The sequence below is a fragment of the Myotis davidii genome, unplaced genomic scaffold, assembly GCF_000327345.1.
Source record: "Myotis davidii unplaced genomic scaffold, ASM32734v1 scaffold749, whole genome shotgun sequence".
In the NCBI taxonomy this organism is placed as follows: domain Eukaryota; kingdom Metazoa; phylum Chordata; class Mammalia; order Chiroptera; family Vespertilionidae; genus Myotis; species Myotis davidii.
In genome coordinates this window covers 1,129,730-1,147,240 of record NW_006300030.1, presented here as the reverse complement: position 1 = coordinate 1,147,240, position 17,511 = coordinate 1,129,730, and the positions used below count along the sequence as shown (strand labels likewise).

The window sequence follows — 17,511 nt, the reverse complement described above, 5'->3', positions numbered from 1 at the left end:
TGACCCCCAATTTCATTGTTACAAATTGAACATAATTAAAGCATACTAATTAATCACAAAAACAATATGTAATTATATGTGTTTTCCGATGGTCTTAGGGTCATTCGACCCCACAAAGGGGTCGCGGCCCATAGGTTGAGAACCAACTGACTAGATGGAGAGCAGGCTGACAGCTGTTGTGGGAAGGGTGGGATAGGAATTTGGGAGGCTGGAGTTGGTGGTGGAGGGACTAAGCAAAAAAGAAAAGAAAAAAACCTCATGGACATGGTCAATAGTGTGGTGATTACCTGAGGCAATGGGGGGCTTGGGAAAGGTAGAAGAGGGTATTGGTGGGATAAATGGTGATGGAAGGAAACTTGACTTGGGGTAGTGAACACACAGTGCAATATACAGATGATGTATTACAGAACTGTACATCTAAAACCTATATTAAGCAAAGTCACCCCAATAAATTAAAAACAAACGGCCAACATAATTATAACCAGGTGTGAATTAATCAAAATTCTACCTTTCTTTTTTTTAAGATTGGGATAAAATATATGTTTTGGTGTGCCGCAGAACTTTAGTAATTAGTTTATGTGTGCCATGAGATGAAAAAGGTTGAAAATTGCTGCACTATATGAAATGTCCAGAAAGGCAAATTAAAAAAGATAGAAGTTAGATTAGAGCTTACCCGGGGCTGGATGAAGAGAATGGAGAATGGCTGCTAATGGGTATGGGTGTTTTTTTGGGGGAGAGGGGTAATTGAAAAATGTTCTAAAATTACATAGTGATGAAGGTTGCACAACTCTGAATATATTAAAAATTATTAAATTGTACACTTTAAAAAAGCGAACTGTATGGTAGGTGAATTATATCTCAATGAAGCTATTTTTTTTTTTAAACTCTAAGAGAAGGTATAGTAAGCATAGACTAAACTAAGGTGTGCAGTGTATTACATCATAGAGTTTGACCTCTGGCCCTGCAAAGAATGGATAAAAGAATGGTATAAGTTTAGAATTGAGGGTGAACTAAAATTCTGTTTCTTATACCTCCTAGTCAGCTGGCAATAAAAGATCACTTTCCTAACAGGTGAAATCCTTCCCCTGCTCTCAGCTTTTCAAATTGGCAATTATTAACCACACATTCAATTTTCTCACTTTGATGCTTCCTGTTATGTAGGAAACTCAGTTCCAAAGTGGTTGTTACCACTAAAGTACCTATAATTTATTCCTATTCATTCCTCTCTTTAGCAGAAAACATTCTAACAAGGTTGAAACCAACCAAATTAACCGTCTGTGTACATGGTTCTCCATTCTTCTTCTTTGCTTTACAGGTTCCCAGGTCAAGAGCTTCACCCATAATTAAGATCTTTTGAGGATGATCAACTGATAAGCATACCTGTAGAAAAGAAGTGGAATGGGAGTTAAAAGCAGATGAAAATATTATCTTTTATCAGCTAGAATGGATAAAAGAATGGTTGGTGTGAGTTAAGAAGTCAGTCTCAAGGAATTTGAAGCCAGTGCCCTATAAAACACTCTTAGAAATGGGAGGTGTAGAAGACATATTTAGTTCTCTACCAATATCCATTCTCTCCTGTCTTTGCTATCAAAATCTTGATTTTATTTTGGTTGGCAAAGGCTAAGTATAAGGTAATGGATCCTATTCCCAGTTTTCCCAGCACTCCTTACATATAGCAATAGTCATATAACTATATTCTTTCTGACCAATAAGACTAAAGCTGGGATTGGTACAGAGGTATTGGGGAAGCTTTGGCTTTACTGATAAAAGCAGATAGAGGAGGTTGGCTCAGTTCCTGCCTTGAATGGAGAGATGATGGCAAGAGCTTCAAAGCCATCTGTGACCAAGAGGAAAAGGCTGAGAGACTAGCAGACATTGGTCCTGATATCACTACAGTGCCTATGTCTAGGTTTTTAAAAATTATGTGAGAAAAACAAACCCCACTGTTTACTGTAAAAAGAAACTATACTGAAGTTTTCCTGTTACTTGTAGCCAAACACATTGGAACCAATAGGTGAAGATTTGTTGCTATTCTCTGGTGAAAATAAGGAATGAAAAAACGTTGTCTCTCAATATTCCTGATAATAATCTGTCTACAACAAAGTTTAAAGTGTAGCTTCTTGCTGGGTCAGTTGAAGAAATGATATGTCCCATTCGCACCTTATTAAGATTTACAATTTACTAGAGCAGCGGTTCTTAACCAGTGGGTCGCAACCCCTTTGCGGGGTGTGGGCGGGGGGGGCGGGGGGGGGCGTGTGTGTACTATAGTTATGAAATAGCAATGAAAATAATTTTATGGTTGGGGGTCACCACAACATGAGGAACTGTATTAAAGGGTCGTGGCATTAGGAAGGTTGAGAACCACTGTATAGAGGGTAGTACCAAAACTCTAATGATGCTTAAGAAGGTAAAAATTCACTGATTCTAAGCTGCAACTATGGTTGTACTAATCAATGGTGTGGGGCGCGGCTACAGTGTTTTGGCCAGGTTCAAGCCTCGGACTAATGAAAGGATAGGGTCCTCTCATTGCCACGTGCAAGTCCCAGCTGGAGGGCAGGACCCTCCCAGCGCAATTATAGCCAACAGCTATGGTTGTAAGCTTGAACCTATGGTCCGAACACGTGGCCCCACGTGCCTTGTGATAGAGCTCGGGTGCATGTAGTTAAGTGAGGTTGAAACTCACGAGAATGCTGTAAACAATGTGATCACGCCCCTACTTTGCCTCATGGCATCTGCTATAAAATAAAGACACAGCTTGTGGGCGCTGGCGCTGTCTCCTCATCAGGGAGCAGCGTCCCACCGAGACCCAGCTTTCATTCTCTTGTCTGTCTTTTCTCAATCCTTTCACCCCCTGACTCAGGATCACCTCTGGCCGTAATACAATGGAGCAAAGTCCTCTCAACCATCAAACTCTAAGACCTTGCCATCTTGATATACCATGGAAATTTATGAAGGAGAGCTAAGGAGACCTGAGCTAAGAGTTCAAAAAACTCCAGGAACCTTGAAACTACTTCAAAAGATATAATGAAAGAAGTTGATACAAAACAATTTAGAGCAGGTGAAAAATTCAGAATACTGGTGGTGGAGGAATGAACAAGCAAGCAAAAAAACCAGACTAACGGAGGTAATACTTTAAAAGCATGATTTATTATCTGAAAGTAGACCACTACAAATCTTTTTGACGGAATTTGACTAAGTTGCAAAGGCATTTCCCCCAATAATCACAGAAACAGATTCTTACCTCCTCTGAACCATCCTTGGGCTTCATGGGGTTAGCATTGAGTAGCCCTATGACGGTACCCTGTTCGGTCTTCCAGAGTTCTTTGTGAACTTCTCCAAACAAGAACAATGACACATACCGTGTCAGGTCACGAAGATCATTTAGTCGCCAGATGCTAAACGTTTTCCCCTGGAACAAATATTTATTCTTAATTTTAATTATTTTTGAATAATGGGGTACACTGCTTCCATTTACAGTTCAAGTGTTCTGTTGTGGAAAAATACATAACTATAATCCACCCTAAATATATAATCATCAGATTTTCTGTAATTATAAATTAATCCTTTCTCTAGGCGTTAGTACTACCTTTTTCATTTTAGAGATGAAGGTAAAGTTAAGGCAAACCAGTAGCAAAGTTGTTACCAGAGTCTCTAATTCTCAGGTCTAAATAGTCAATGGGATAGCAGCACTGCCTGTCTAATCTCTCTCACTCAAACATTTAAACACACACTCATGTGTGTATCACAGATATAAATTTGATAACCTTATCACTAATTAAATTAAAACTATAATGAGACATCACCTCACACCTGCCAGAATTGCTACCTTAGTAAATCAACAAACAAGGGCTGAAAAGGATGTGGAGAAAAGGGAACCCTTATGCACTGCTGGTGGGAATGCAGACTGATGCAGGCACTTGGAAAACAGTGTGGAGTATTCTAAAAATACTAAAAATGGAACTGCCATTTGACCCAGTGATCTCACTTCTGGGAATATATCCTAAGAATCCCAAAATACCAATTAGAAAGATATATGCGCCCCTCTGTTCACAGCAGTCTTATTTACAATACCTAAGATCTGAAAATAGCCCAAGTGCTCATCAAAAGATGAGTAGATAAAAAAGTTATGACACCTTTACACAACGGAATACTATGCAGCTGTAAAAATAAGGGTCTCTTACCCTATGCAACAGCATGGATGGACCTGGAGAGTGTTATGCTAAGCGAAATAAGCCAGTCAGAGAAAGACAAATACCACATGATCTCACTTATGTGGAATCTAATGAATAAAATAAACTGATAAACAAAATAGGTCCAGAGGTATGGATGCATGGAATGGAATGACAGGTATTGAGGGGAGGGGAGTGAGGGAGATGAAGAGATTAACCCAAAAAACATATATGCATATATGCAAAACCCAGGATACAGACAATAGTGCAGTGCAGGCAGGTTGGAGGGGAGCAAAAAGGGGAAAAATGGGGGACATATGTAATACTGTTAATAAAAAATAAATAAATAAAATGGCTCACACTGTTACTGCTCTGCGGAGTGACTTTCTTCAATATAACCCCAAATGTTACCCAGTCTACTTCTTCTAGCTTTTCATTTGCCATCTTTTCCTTGAGCTGAGACAGTCTGATCAGTTTTCGACCTGTCATTTTCTTGTTCATTTCTGTGGAGGACACTCGAGGCCGTCTGCGTCAAGAAATCAGCAATTAGTAGACCATCTACAACCCTAGTGTGCAAACAGACTGAACAGAACAACCGAACAACCGGTCACTATGACGTGTGCTGACCACTATAGGGGGGGCATGCGGAACATGGTGGGTGTCGGTCGCGGTGGGATGGTGAGCAGGTGAGCGGGGGCACCAGTTGCTGTCATTGGGGCGAGCCTCTTGTGGATACTGAAAATTCTTTGCTCCCTGTGCTGCGATCCCGCCTGGCACTCGCACCCACTGATGGCTCTAGAGCAGGGGTGGGCAAACTTTTTGACTCGAGGGCCACAATGGGTTCTTAAACTGGACTCAGAAGAAGGAGCTGCAGCCGTGTTTCCCGAAGTTGCCATGTTAACACTGCTGCTGGTGAAGGAGCGCAGGGGAGAGCAAGAGAACCCTCCGCTCTTTCGGCTCCGTGGGCTGGGCCGGATCAAACAGCTGAACGGGCCGGATCTGGCCCGCGGGCCGTAGTTTGCCCATGGCTGCTTTGGAGCCACCACTTGCATCCACTGCCAGTGCCGGCCCCGCTTGCACCTGCTGCTATCGCCAGCCCCAATCACTCCATGCTGTCGGCGGGTGCGAGCGGGGCCCGGTGCTGTCAGCACATGGGAGTGGTGGCAGTGGGAGCGGGGCTGCCAGCAGATAGGGAACCTGGGGTCATGGTGGGAGGGGCTGGGCGGGGACACAGGGGATGGGCTGAGACCTGCTCCTGTACCCACCACAGCCTCACAGCCCCACAGTTCCTCTCAAGGTGCACGAATTCATGCACTGGGCCCCCGCTGGTCTGTCTGTCTGTCTCTCTCTCTCTCTCTCTCTCTCTCCACACACACACATATGCCTTTCGACCCATAGCTGTGACACTCACTGATCACCAGGGGGCAGACGCTTAACGCACAGGCATGGAAACATGGAACAGACTGATGAATCTCAGAGGAAAGTGGGGAGGAGGGAGGTGGGAAGAAATTAACCAAAGATCTTATATACATACTAGTGGCCCGGTGTACTGGTGGGGTCCCTCGGCCTAGCCTGTGGGGATTGGGCCGAAACCAGTAGTCCGATATCCTTGCACCGGGCCTCTAATAAAAGTGTTAACTCTAGCTTCAATTAATATATTCTTGTTTCTAATGACTGGCTAAAACTTGGTGAATTTGCAAATTGTCTCTCTAGTAAATATTAGTATCTGTTCCATGTTTGATTACATTATATATTCAAGGACAAGAGAAAAAACACAAATAAATATGCCTTTGACTCTTTCAGTAGTCTTCTAGAATAAAAGTCCTAGAGCAGTGAGGGCGAACCTAGGACATGCGTGTCAGAGGTGACACAAGAACTCATTTTTTTGGTTGATTTTTCTTTGTTAAATGGCATTTAAGTATGTAAGATATCAAAAATATGTCTTTGTTTTACTATGGTTGCAAATATCAAAAAATTTCTATATGTGACGCAGCACCAGAGTTAAGTTAGGGTTTTTCAAAATGGTGACAGGCCAAAATCAAAAAGGTTCGCCATTACTGTCTAGAGCTAAGTCTGAATAGTGAATAATATTCAGGAGAAATCCTTTTCTTTGCCTGATTTGTGTGCGTTAATATGCTACCATCAGATTACTATTCTTCAGAGTATTCTTAGGCTCTGAGGTTCACGTATTACAATTACAGGGATTCAAACAATTCTGCAATCCCTTAAATTTGTAGGCCACTGAGACGCTCTGGCTGAGTAATTTCAACTTTGTCTACCTCCATTCAATTCCCACATGCATTACACTTGCATCAGCAACATCTTTCATTATCCACCAGGAGTGTCACCTGGGAACTTGCTGGGGCAGGCAGTATCATCTCAAGAAGGTCATGTTTACCTTGAAAAAGAAGCTAAAGCTACTTAAGGAGCTTTACTGTATTCCATCCCTTAGCCTCCATCTCAACCATAATTAAAACATTGACTTTTATTGATTTGGAGTACTACTGAGTTTTCACAATACACGTCCACTGTATTACTCTATATACAGTACCATACTGCAGAATGGCAGCTTGTTTTCCCCCAGCTCAATAATATACAATTCAAGAGCTTGGTAGTTTTAGTTTAGATCGACAAGGTTTAAGTGTTCTAGAGGGGGTGCACTTGGCCAATCAGGACTGAACTAAGAGCAATCTGGTCTCAGAGTAAAGATTACTGCTCCACCTTGGGCTTTAAGAGAAGTAATGATGGAGATGCAATGGAGTAGTGGCATAAAGCACAGAGGATTTTTAAAAGTCTACACTTTCCACTGAACTGATCCTGGGATTTAATCCTATTTTAATTGAGTATCTTAGTTTTTCCATATAACAGATGCAAAGAATATGAATTTACCTTAAAGGTTATTAAAAGAAAAGGAGCACAGCTATTTTTCTTAACATCAATTACAAGATACTATTATCCTGGTTAAACTGTATGTATCTTTATGTATTTCAAAATAGTTTCTATCACTGTTTCTTTCTGTCAGTTTCTGATTAAATATAATTTCACATCTATCTATTTACCTATCTATCCATCCAAGCAAAAGTCTTCCATAAATACTTCATATGCAAATGTACTGAATCACAACCAGTGCTCAATGCCAAGTTTTGTCAAGTTCCAGAGTTATTGGTGTTATGTGGATCTGCTGTACAAATATACTATTTCTAAAAGGCTCAGCCCTCAGACAGAAGGATGAGGCATCTGGCGGGGCATGTGATCAGTGAGGAGCTGTCAGTTACTGACCTGAGCCTCAGGCCAGAGAAGGCTTCCACAGAGACCGGCTGAGCTATGTCCCCAGAACTCCTGGCGGCCTCCACACCCTTATCTCTAGTCATCCAACTAGGTTTGTTCCCAGGCGTCATTCGGAGTGGTTGGGAGGGTGCACATATCATCTTTGAAGGTGAGCTTTTGGGCTCTAGAAAATTAACATAAAAATTAAGTGAAAACAAATCCACACTGATAACTACATTTTAAAGAGAACTGTTCTTTTTTTTTTTTTTTTAAATATATTTTATTGATTTTTTACAGAGAGAAAGGGAGAGAGATAGAGAGTTAGAAACATCGATGAGGGAGAGACATCGATCAGCTGCCTCCTGCACATCTCCTACTGGGGATGTGCCCACAACCCAGGTACATGCCCTTGACCGGAATCGAACCTGGGACCTTTCAGTCCGCAGGCCGACGCTCTATCCACTGAGCCAAACCGGTTTCGGCGAACTGTTCTTTTTTTATCCACCATACAATAACCAAATATTGAGAAAACAAAGGAAGCCCACAAGATCATTTCTGTACTACCCTCAAATCTCTGTAATGATGAAAATGTTTGATATCGGTGCTGTCTAATACGGCAGCCACTAATTACTTATAACTGACTATTGTTTCTAAGGAAATGAATGTCTAACTTAGTTAAATTTAAATAGTGGCATGTGGCTAGTGACTGCTATATTAGATAGTGCCAATTTAAAACACTGTTCCTTGCCTGGCCAGTGGTTAAAAATCAACCTATGAACCAGGAGATCACTGTTTGATTCCTGGTCAGGACACATGCCCAGGTTGCGGACTTGATCCCCGGTAGGGATTGTGCAGGAGGCAGCCAAACAATTATTATCTTTCATCATTGATGTTTCTATCTCTCTCTCTCTCTCTCTGAAATTAAAAGAAAAAAAAATATATATGTGTGTGTATATATATATGTGTATATATATATATATTTAAAACAAACAAACAAACCAACCCAAAACACCATTCTTCTGCAAAGACATTTATTGAGTACTCACCACATATGGAGCACTGTGGTAGATTTTATGAGGGAGCAAGAGCTCTCCTTCAGAATGCCATAATTAGTGCCCTGACTGGTTTGGCTCAGTGGATAGAGTGTTGGCCTGTGGACTGAGGGGTCCCAGGTTCGATTCTGGTCAAGGGCATGTACCTTGGTTGCGGGCACATCCCCGGTAAGGAGTGTGCAGAAGGCAGCTGATTGATGTTTCTCTCTCATCGATGTTTCTGACTCTCTATCCCTCTCTCTTCCTCTCTGTAAAAAATCAATAAAATATTTAAAAAAAAAAAGAATCCCATAATTAGTGGATATTTGTGCACAGATCAAATCCCACCTGAAGAAAATCCAAAGTTAGCTTCTTTTCTTGTTTGTTTCATTTCATTTCAACCCATTCAATTTCATTCGTGGGATAAGGGGAGCTGGGGAGGATCAAGGTATTCTACTGACATGGTTATTTTTCCTATTTTAGAAGTATCTGATAGTGCTCCTGAAGGTCAGAAAGTTTGAATATTTTCCTTAATAAAATATCCCTTTCTCTTCAACCAGATTTTTGTTTACCCTCTGGATCACTGCTCCCAAACTAGGGGGCAGGGCAACCCTGAACTTTAGGATCTCTAGAAACCATGTCCATGTCCCACCCCTCAAAACTGAATTCTGGGAGTTGCCTAATGAAATATCTTAGTAATGCCAAAGGTCCTAAAGGGATGGACACTACTCATAAATAGATATGTAAAGTATAAATTTGTTGTCAAATAAATATGAACACTCAGAGGCTGCAACTATTCTCTACTATTGTTCCATATATCAATGCTATTCAAAAGGGCCTTTTTAATCTTCTGTGGTCAAAAAAAATACTGCTTACTCTCAGCTATGTTATCTACAGACCATTTTGTCTTCCAAAGAATAATCACTTTGGGCAAACCGAGGCAATACAACAAAATCAATAGAAAGAGCTTATAAATCTCTTTCATTTTATTGTGTGTGTATATATATGTGTGTGTGCTGAAATAGGCTTTTATTTGAATACTATTCCAGAGAAAATTTTTCTAAAGAATGGACCTTCTAATTTAATACAACCTAACTTCAAATAAAACCTGATTACTTTATAAGAGAATCTGTGCCTCATTTTGACAAGTCAAAAGATTGAATCTCTAGATTACTAGCATGAGATCCAGTTGTTAGTTTTTACTATAGTTCAAGTCAACTATAAGACTTGGTGTTATGTATTTTTTTAAAAAACAGTTAAAAAAAATTCAACCCATGAAGTGTTTAGGACATACCTACTCTCTACCTAAAAATTTTCTAAGCATTTTGAGATGTAGAGAAAGAGTACATAATAGAGCATATGGTTCCCATTCTCAAGAAACTTTTCTCAGGGGGCAGATGAAACACACACACACACACACACGATAGTGCCAAAATATATTTTCAACAGAATCAGAGTAGTGAGAAACCAGGAGGCCTTGAATACTACACCTGCAGGTGAAACTTTTGGTGTCCGAGCCACTCGCTTGGTTTTTGGTAGAGTAGGGACATCAAGCTCTGCAGCAAAGCATGTTGACTCCTGAATTCTCTGAACTTTCTTCTCTTTAAGAGGGGGGCGTGGAGACTTCTCTACTTGATTAAAAGTAAAAGCAATTAGTAATGAGTTTAGAAAGGGGCTCAGGAGCAGTTTTACCAGGAATTGGATGCAGAAATATTATAATTTCTTAATATGAGAAATGCATACTATTACTAGAATTATAGTCTGATTACCAGATTTATGTGGACAAGCTGGACTTGCAGGCTGCTTAATTGTCGCCATTTTTAGCTGTTCTTGTAAGGACTTCATTTGCTCTTGCAACTTCCTTAACTCATCTAGGGGAAAAAATATTGACTTAAGAAGCAAATCAGAAGAAATACTATACATGACAAAAGTGCTGGAATTATTTTTGGTGTCCACTCATCTTCCTCCCAAACCTCAAGACCCACAATATAATCACATACTAAGAACTCAATTAACTTTTACACTTCAAAGGGGTCCCTTTAAAGAAATAAACTTATTTCCAGTAATCAAGCCTCTAATACCTAAGCCAGTTATGAATTTGTACTACTGACAGATATCACAGATACCTATCTACAGTTAAGGTTTTAGGAATCCAAACATTAATTTCACAGAATATCATAATACAACAAATGTTTGGTCCTGTATCAGAAGAAACTGCCAACCACAGAATTTTATAATTTAAAAATATAAGAGAAGATGCCAGGAATAAGAAAAGTACACTCCTCAAAGCTTCTGTTCAAAAATGGTTTCCTGCTCAAATAGAATGTGCAATAGTTTTTATAGTCTTGTCTGGTTCCATTTGCATATAACTTCCAAAGAAATTTTTTTTGTAATAAGCATGAAAAGTGTTAGAGTCACCCTGTGAAGGACCAACTATAGTTGGCTGTCCCTGATACATGTATACGTTGCTGGCTAGCTATTGCTTTGTATGCTGAAATGCTGGCCTTAAATGTTTGATATACTAAGTCATTTTTTTTTTTTTTTACAACTCATTTATCTCCACTCTTGACTCAACAGTTAATGAAAACTGTCAGATGGTGGTCTCCTTCTAGTCTAGAGAAAGCAAGTAGTTAGGGCACCTTGTAACTCTTGATTAGTTTTCCCTTGATTGGGAGCAGGAGCAGGGAGGGCTCTGTTTTTAGTTGATTGTAATGCAGGAACTTCTTCATCTGATAAGTCCTCCGTATCTCCAAAGAGAGTAGCCAAATTTTCCTTTTGGTCTTGAGTCTTTTCCACTTCCCCATCATCAGCCTCCTCTGTGTAAGATTCACCATCACCGTCAGCATCGAAGAGCTCATCAAATGTATCAGGTTTACCATCATCCTGGATGGAAGGGTGGCTCTCTTCCGAATGACAATCCAAGGCTGACTCATTCTCTTCCAGCAGTGAAGTCAGCAGAGATAATTCATCTTCACCCACTAGGGGAAAAAGAAGAAAAAGGAGAGAAAATAAGCCTACCTGAGAAGAACTGCTAATGAAAGCATAGTTAATTAAAACATTCAACATTCATAATACAATTAAAATGACTATATATTTAATCAATTTTCCTGGTATAATCACTGGTCTTATCTCCACCTTCTCTCTTCCCAAGTGCTTCTAGGAGGGCTCTGGGCTAAGGAAGAAGGAGCCAATATCTGCTTAGTAATCACACTGGGCCAATCACTAGGCTAGATCTTTTCCCCTTCACTACATCAGCTAATGAGACAACTTCCTGCATACCAACTTCAACCCACAAGGGAGTTAACTGAAAAACACACTAAACATATATTTAGGCCCTAGATCAGCCGTGGGCAAATTACGGCCCGCGGGCCGGATCCGGCCTGTTTGAAATGAATAAAACTATTGAAAAAAAAGAGACCGTACCCTTTTATGTAATGATGTTTACTTTGAATTTATATTAGTTCACACAAACACTCCATCCATGCTTTTGTTCCGGCCCTCCGGTCCAGTTTAAGAACCCACTGTGGCCCTCGAGTCCAAAAATTTGCCCACCCCTGCCCTAGATGTATATGTTCCCCTAGTTTTTTAAAAAAATATTTTTTTAAATATATTTTTTATTGATTTCAGAGAGGAAGGGAGAGGGAGAAATAGAAACATCAATGATGAGAATCATTGATCGCCTGCCTCCTGTATGTCCCCAACCAGGGATTAAGCCCACAACCCGGGCATGTGCACTGACTGGGACTTGAGCTGTGATTTCCTGGTTCATAGGTTGATGCTCACCCACTGAACCACACTGGCAGGCTATTTCTCCAGTTTTTAATTGTTTGAGCAATTTTTAAAAAATATAGACAGGTACATACAATTACATAAAATGTACTCATATCCCGCTCAGCCAGTGTGGCTCAGTGTCGACCTATGAACCAGGAGGCCAGTCTGATTCCCAGTCAGGGCACATGATGGGTTTGCAGGCTCAACGCCCACTGATATTTCTATCTTTTTCCCTCTCCCTTCCTCTCTGAATATTTTAAAATACTCATATTCCATCAGCCAGAATTAGCCATCATTAACATTTTGTCAGGTTTTCTTTTGGCCTTTACATTAAATTTTTAAAAGCTTAAAACAAAACAAAAAAACTCAAGCCAAATCTTATTCCAACTCCATATCACTACCTCCAGGCCCCACTACAACCACTATCATAATTTTGGTATATCATTCTAGTCAATTTTTCAAAATTTTAAAAATATATAGGTATTTGTAAGTAATACACAGTATTTGGTTGTCTTACAAATATCTATATAAATTATTTCATACTATATGTATTACCCTGTATCCTGTTTTCCTTCAGGATACAGAAAGATTGCATGTAAGACTGATCCAAGTCAAAACATATACTTATTTCAATTGCTGTTTAGTCGTCTACGATAAGAATGTGTCACATTTTATTAATTCACTTTCCAAAAAAGAACATATGAGCTATTTCCAATATTTTTACACTACAAAGTATGCTATAATCATGCATACACCTTGAACATGTGTGAAAGTTCCTTGGAAATACATATCAAATGTGAAAGTCCTGGATTGTTGGGAATGCACATTTTCCAAATTTACTTGATATTGCCAAATTGTTCTCCAAGTGGTTGTACTCTCACTAGCATTGTACCCAAGTACCATTTCTCCCTACCCCCTCACTAAATCTGATAGGTCACCTAAGATATTTTGCCAATCTACTGGATGATTTAAAAAGGCAGGTAGCTTATTGTTTTGATTTGTATTTCTAGGATTACTAGTTGAGGTAAATTCTTGCTTATGGTAACTGGCCAGTGGATTTCTTCTTTTTTTGATTTGTCTATTTTCTTTGCTCATTTTTTCCCCTATTCAGGCATTATTCCTTTATGAAATCAGAAGCATTTGAAGCAAAAACATTAAGGCTATTTCACTCCCTCACTGGGAAGACAGGAGCTGAAGTCCAGACAGGGCAGGAGCCTGGGCTAGGATGGAGAGCTCTAGATCAGGAAATCAGTATCCTTTCTACTGCTCTACACTCCCATACCAGATGGGAAAGAGCCAACAGCCAAATTTAAGGCCTAGAATCTAATGAAAGGATCTGAAGCTTAAAGTCAGAGGTTGTAAAACAATTAGTTTTGAATGCTTAGTCCGCAGACTCTAGGAGTACAGGGTGCAGCAAGAGAGAAGAGGCAATCGGGTTCCCTGTGCTCCAGGTGAGATGGTCACATCCTGGCAAGGGAGCCTCTCTCTTGCTCCTAGCTGCTGAAGAGAGCGCCCCCCAAGAAGAGGCCTTGATCCACACCACTGGGAGTCACGAGTGAAAAATGTTACCTTGTGGCTCCATACTTTTGGCCTTGAACTCACCTTCTTTCATGAGAGCAGTCAGACTAATCCATGATGCCACTATCCCAGGTTACCTCAGTCACCACCAAAAATCATCTGTTTTCCTGCAGTTATGTTGACCCATCTTCCTGCCTTCTTACAAACCTCTGGGATCTGCTATCTGGGACTCAGAATCTACTACCAGCAAGTTTCTCTATACCCTCAATGGCTGTTAGAAATCAAGCTGCCCCTTGAGTGGAATTTGTTTAACTGCATACACCTCATATTCTAAATGCTAGAACAGTCTCCAGCACACACCAGGCATCCTATATAATAAAGGCCCAATATGCAAATTGTCCCCTTGGCTGAGAATTCAGCTGGGAGTTCAACTGCTCGCTATGACATGCGCTGACCACCAGGGGGTGGCGCAGAACATGGTGGGCATTGGCGATGGGGCGTTGGCAGTGGGCTGCAGTGGAGGCACTGCTGGCCCCAATGGGCCCTGACGAGAGCAGTACCACGGCTGAATGGTGGAGCAGGTGAGTGGGCAGTGCTGGGCGAAGGCGGTGCAAGAGGGGGCCCAATTGCCCACAGATGGCAACCAGTGGTCGGCAGGCCCTGATTGCCTGATCGGGGCTGGGCCCAGAGCTGGGATGGGGAACTGGGGGGGGGTGGCAGCAACCAACCTCCTGTGGTGCCCGGGGGGGGGAGGGCTGTGACCTTCACTAGCTACCTGGGGGCAGGGGTGATGGACAGAGGTGCAGTGAGAATGTGGGGTGTCCACTGAACTCACTCTCACTCCCCCTGCTACCCTCCCCTGGGATGCCAGGGCTCGCATGCCAGGGAAGCCCCTGTGCCCAGGCACCAGGTACCCGCAAGGACCCCGCCCCGCACCCGCATGGCCTCTTCCGGGTCCGCAGGGGCCGCAGGCGCCCCCACTGCGACCTCGCACAGGCTACCTGGGAGCAGGGGTGACGGGGAAAGAGGTGCAGTAAGAATGCGGATGTTCACCGAGCTCACTCTCACTCTCACGCCCCACACCCGCAAGGCCTCTTTTGGGTGATCTGGGCCATAGCCACCAGGACCACAGGGGCCCGTCGGGCTCCTCGTGGGTTTGCGCAGGAGCCGGTCTGCGAGGCCAGCTGGGAGAGAGTGTGCTGCCCACCAGGCTTCTGTGTGGCACTGCTGGGTGGCCTAGAGGCTCATGCTGTGCCTCGGCCCGTGGTGTCTGGCCGCACTCACCACATCTCTGCATGGGGACTTGAGCGCTGTGACTCAGGTGGAAGAGAGTGCCCGTGGGGGCCTGGGGGCCCAGGTGCTGCCCAGGGCCCAGAGGTCAGCTGGGACCTGCCCTTCCACACAAGTTGCTCGTGCTTCTATCACCTGCCCAGCCTAGGGACGGCACCCGTGCATGAATGATGTGCACTGGGCCTCTAGTGTAATAAATATTTGGTAATCAATTCAAGGGCCCTGGTGACTTCTTTTCCCTTGCTCTGATGTCTTCTTGCTTATCACTGTCACTCTGGAACTATTAACCTTTCTTCAAAACCACACAACATGACATCAGGTTTTTTTTCATCAAGAAGCCCTTCTGGTTGCTGTCATTTACTAACTTCCCTTAGGATTCCTCCTACTTCCCCTCCATCTTTTTTGTTTTATTGTGTTAATCCTCACCCAATGGTATTTTTTTTTTTTTTTAGAGAAAGTGGAAAGGAGAGATGGTTGGAGAGAGGAAGGGAGAGCAAAGAGAGAGAAACATCGATGTGAGAGAGACCCATAGATTGGTTGCCTCCTGCTGGGGTCAAACTTGCAACCACCATATGTGGTCTTGACTGGGAATCTAACCTGGGGTGTGCCCGGCCAATGCTCTAACCACTGAACACCAGGAGACAGGGCCCCTCCATCTTTATTAAGCAGTACAATCCATCGACCTGCCTACAATATTTTTAATATCCCTCATACCCCATTCCTTCAGTCCCCACTTTGGATCCATGTTCCATCATTATAATCACTGCCTTCTAACAACTCTTCATTCCCTCACTTCTCTTGCATGCCCTCAGGTTCCTTGACAAAAATCTTTTCTTTTTCATAGTGGCATGTGTTGTTATTAAAAAAAATACAAAAGTGCCTTGGCTGGTGTGGCTCAGTTGGTTGGAGCATTATCCTAGGCACCAAAAAGTCTCCAGTTTAATTCCAATCAGGACACATGCCCAGGCTGCAGGTTTCATCCCTGGTCAGGGTGTGTGTGAGAGACAACCCATCAATGTTTCTCTCTCATATTGATATTTCTCTTTTTCTCCCCCTCTCCCTCTAAAATCAATAAAAAAAAAAATCCTCAGGTGAGGATTAAGAAAATACATATATATACATATATACACGTACACCCCCCCCCCACACACACACAGTGGTAAAAAGTTATATTTCAAGTCTAATTCAGTTCTAAAGGTCTGTGATAACCTAATAGTACACTCCTGATTACAATCAAGTTATACAGGTTAAGTGGTGTCTTTTCCTACTCTAAGAGTACATTATTTTTTTATAATCACCTTATAGGCAATTTTATTATTCACTAGAGGCCCGGCGCGCGAAATCACACGAGATCCAGACCTGCCCCACTGGCATGACCCCACACCCACTGCACTGGCGGGACCCCAGAACCGCCACACCACGAGACCCTTCAATGCACCTCCTGGTGACCGGTCATTTGGTCGTTACGGCCATTGGCCTTTTATAATAGACTAGAAGCCCGGTACACAAAATTCATGCGGGGGGAGGGGGGGGTGTCCCTCAGCCCAGTCTGCCCCCTTTAGGTCCAGGAGCCCTCAGGAGATGTCCTCTGCAGGAGGCAACCAGGCTGATCAGGGAAAGGCACCACCCTCATCACTCTGCTGGGGCTGCCACTGCTGGCCGCCATGGTGCTTTCATCAACACGGACTCCAGTCCCTTCACCACAAAAAAATGACAACTTTCTTTATGCATTTTCAAGATGTCTCTTTCATAGAATATGACATTTCTTTCTTTTTTGTTAATCCTCACCTGAGGATATTTTTGCACTGATTTTTAGAGAGCATGGAAGAGAGAGGGAAAGACAGAGAGAAACATCAATGTGAGAGGCATACTTCGATTGGTTGCCTCCTGCATGAATTCTGACCTGGGCCTCAGCCATGGAGAAGCCTGCAACCTAGGTACATGCCCTTGATCATGATCGAACCTGGACAATGCGGTCTGCAGGCCAAGGCTCTATCCACTGAGCCAAACCGGCTAGGGCAGGATATGACATTTCTTAGCCCCACCAAGCAGTGGACCTTTGTTTTTTCCTCCAGGAGTAAGGTGGAAAAACCCTAGATCACCTTGGATTCTTATTACCCAAGTTGCCAAGAACACTGCGAGTGGCATACCGGGAGCTTAGCCAATGAGCGGTTAGAAAAGGTGTTTCCTCTGCAGCTCATGCGCAGAGGAGGGACTGCTGGTGCATCGCGGCTGCTGGGGCGGGCGCCCCCGTGTGTGTCTCTGCTCCAGGCAGGCCTCCCTGTCTCCGGGCCTGTGCAATCTGCGGCCTGCCTCATTGCGCACACAGTCCCCTCCCACCCATCTGCGCACGCAGCCTCCTCCTAAGCTGGTCGTGACTGTTACAGTGTCCTGGCTAATTTGTGTGTGTGTGTGTGTGTGTGTGTGTGTGTGTGTGTGTGTGTGTGTATATATATATGTTGTTA

General features: G+C 42.7%; 1 protein-coding gene across 3 annotated transcripts in view; it reads right to left on the bottom strand.

Moving 5' to 3' along the window:
* The window catches only part of MCM10 (minichromosome maintenance 10 replication initiation factor), a 40,481-nt gene that overhangs the window by 17,845 nt on the left and 5,125 nt on the right, over positions 1-17,511 (bottom strand). For 2 of the 3 annotated variants that reach the window (XM_006776169.2, XM_006776167.2), the window contains exons 3-9: positions 11,107-11,445; positions 10,237-10,338; positions 9,958-10,098; positions 7,449-7,620; positions 4,530-4,695; positions 3,242-3,409; positions 1,264-1,380 (exon numbers count right to left, since the gene is read on the bottom strand). In XM_006776169.2, the coding sequence (XP_006776232.1) occupies positions 1,264-1,380; positions 3,242-3,409; positions 4,530-4,695; positions 7,449-7,620; positions 9,958-10,098; positions 10,237-10,338; positions 11,107-11,445 (1,205 nt within the window). The remainder of the gene's footprint in view (positions 1-1,263; positions 1,381-3,241; positions 3,410-4,529; positions 4,696-7,448; positions 7,621-9,957; positions 10,099-10,236; positions 10,339-11,106; positions 11,446-17,511) is intronic. The other variant, XM_006776168.2, reaches the window with a different exon arrangement.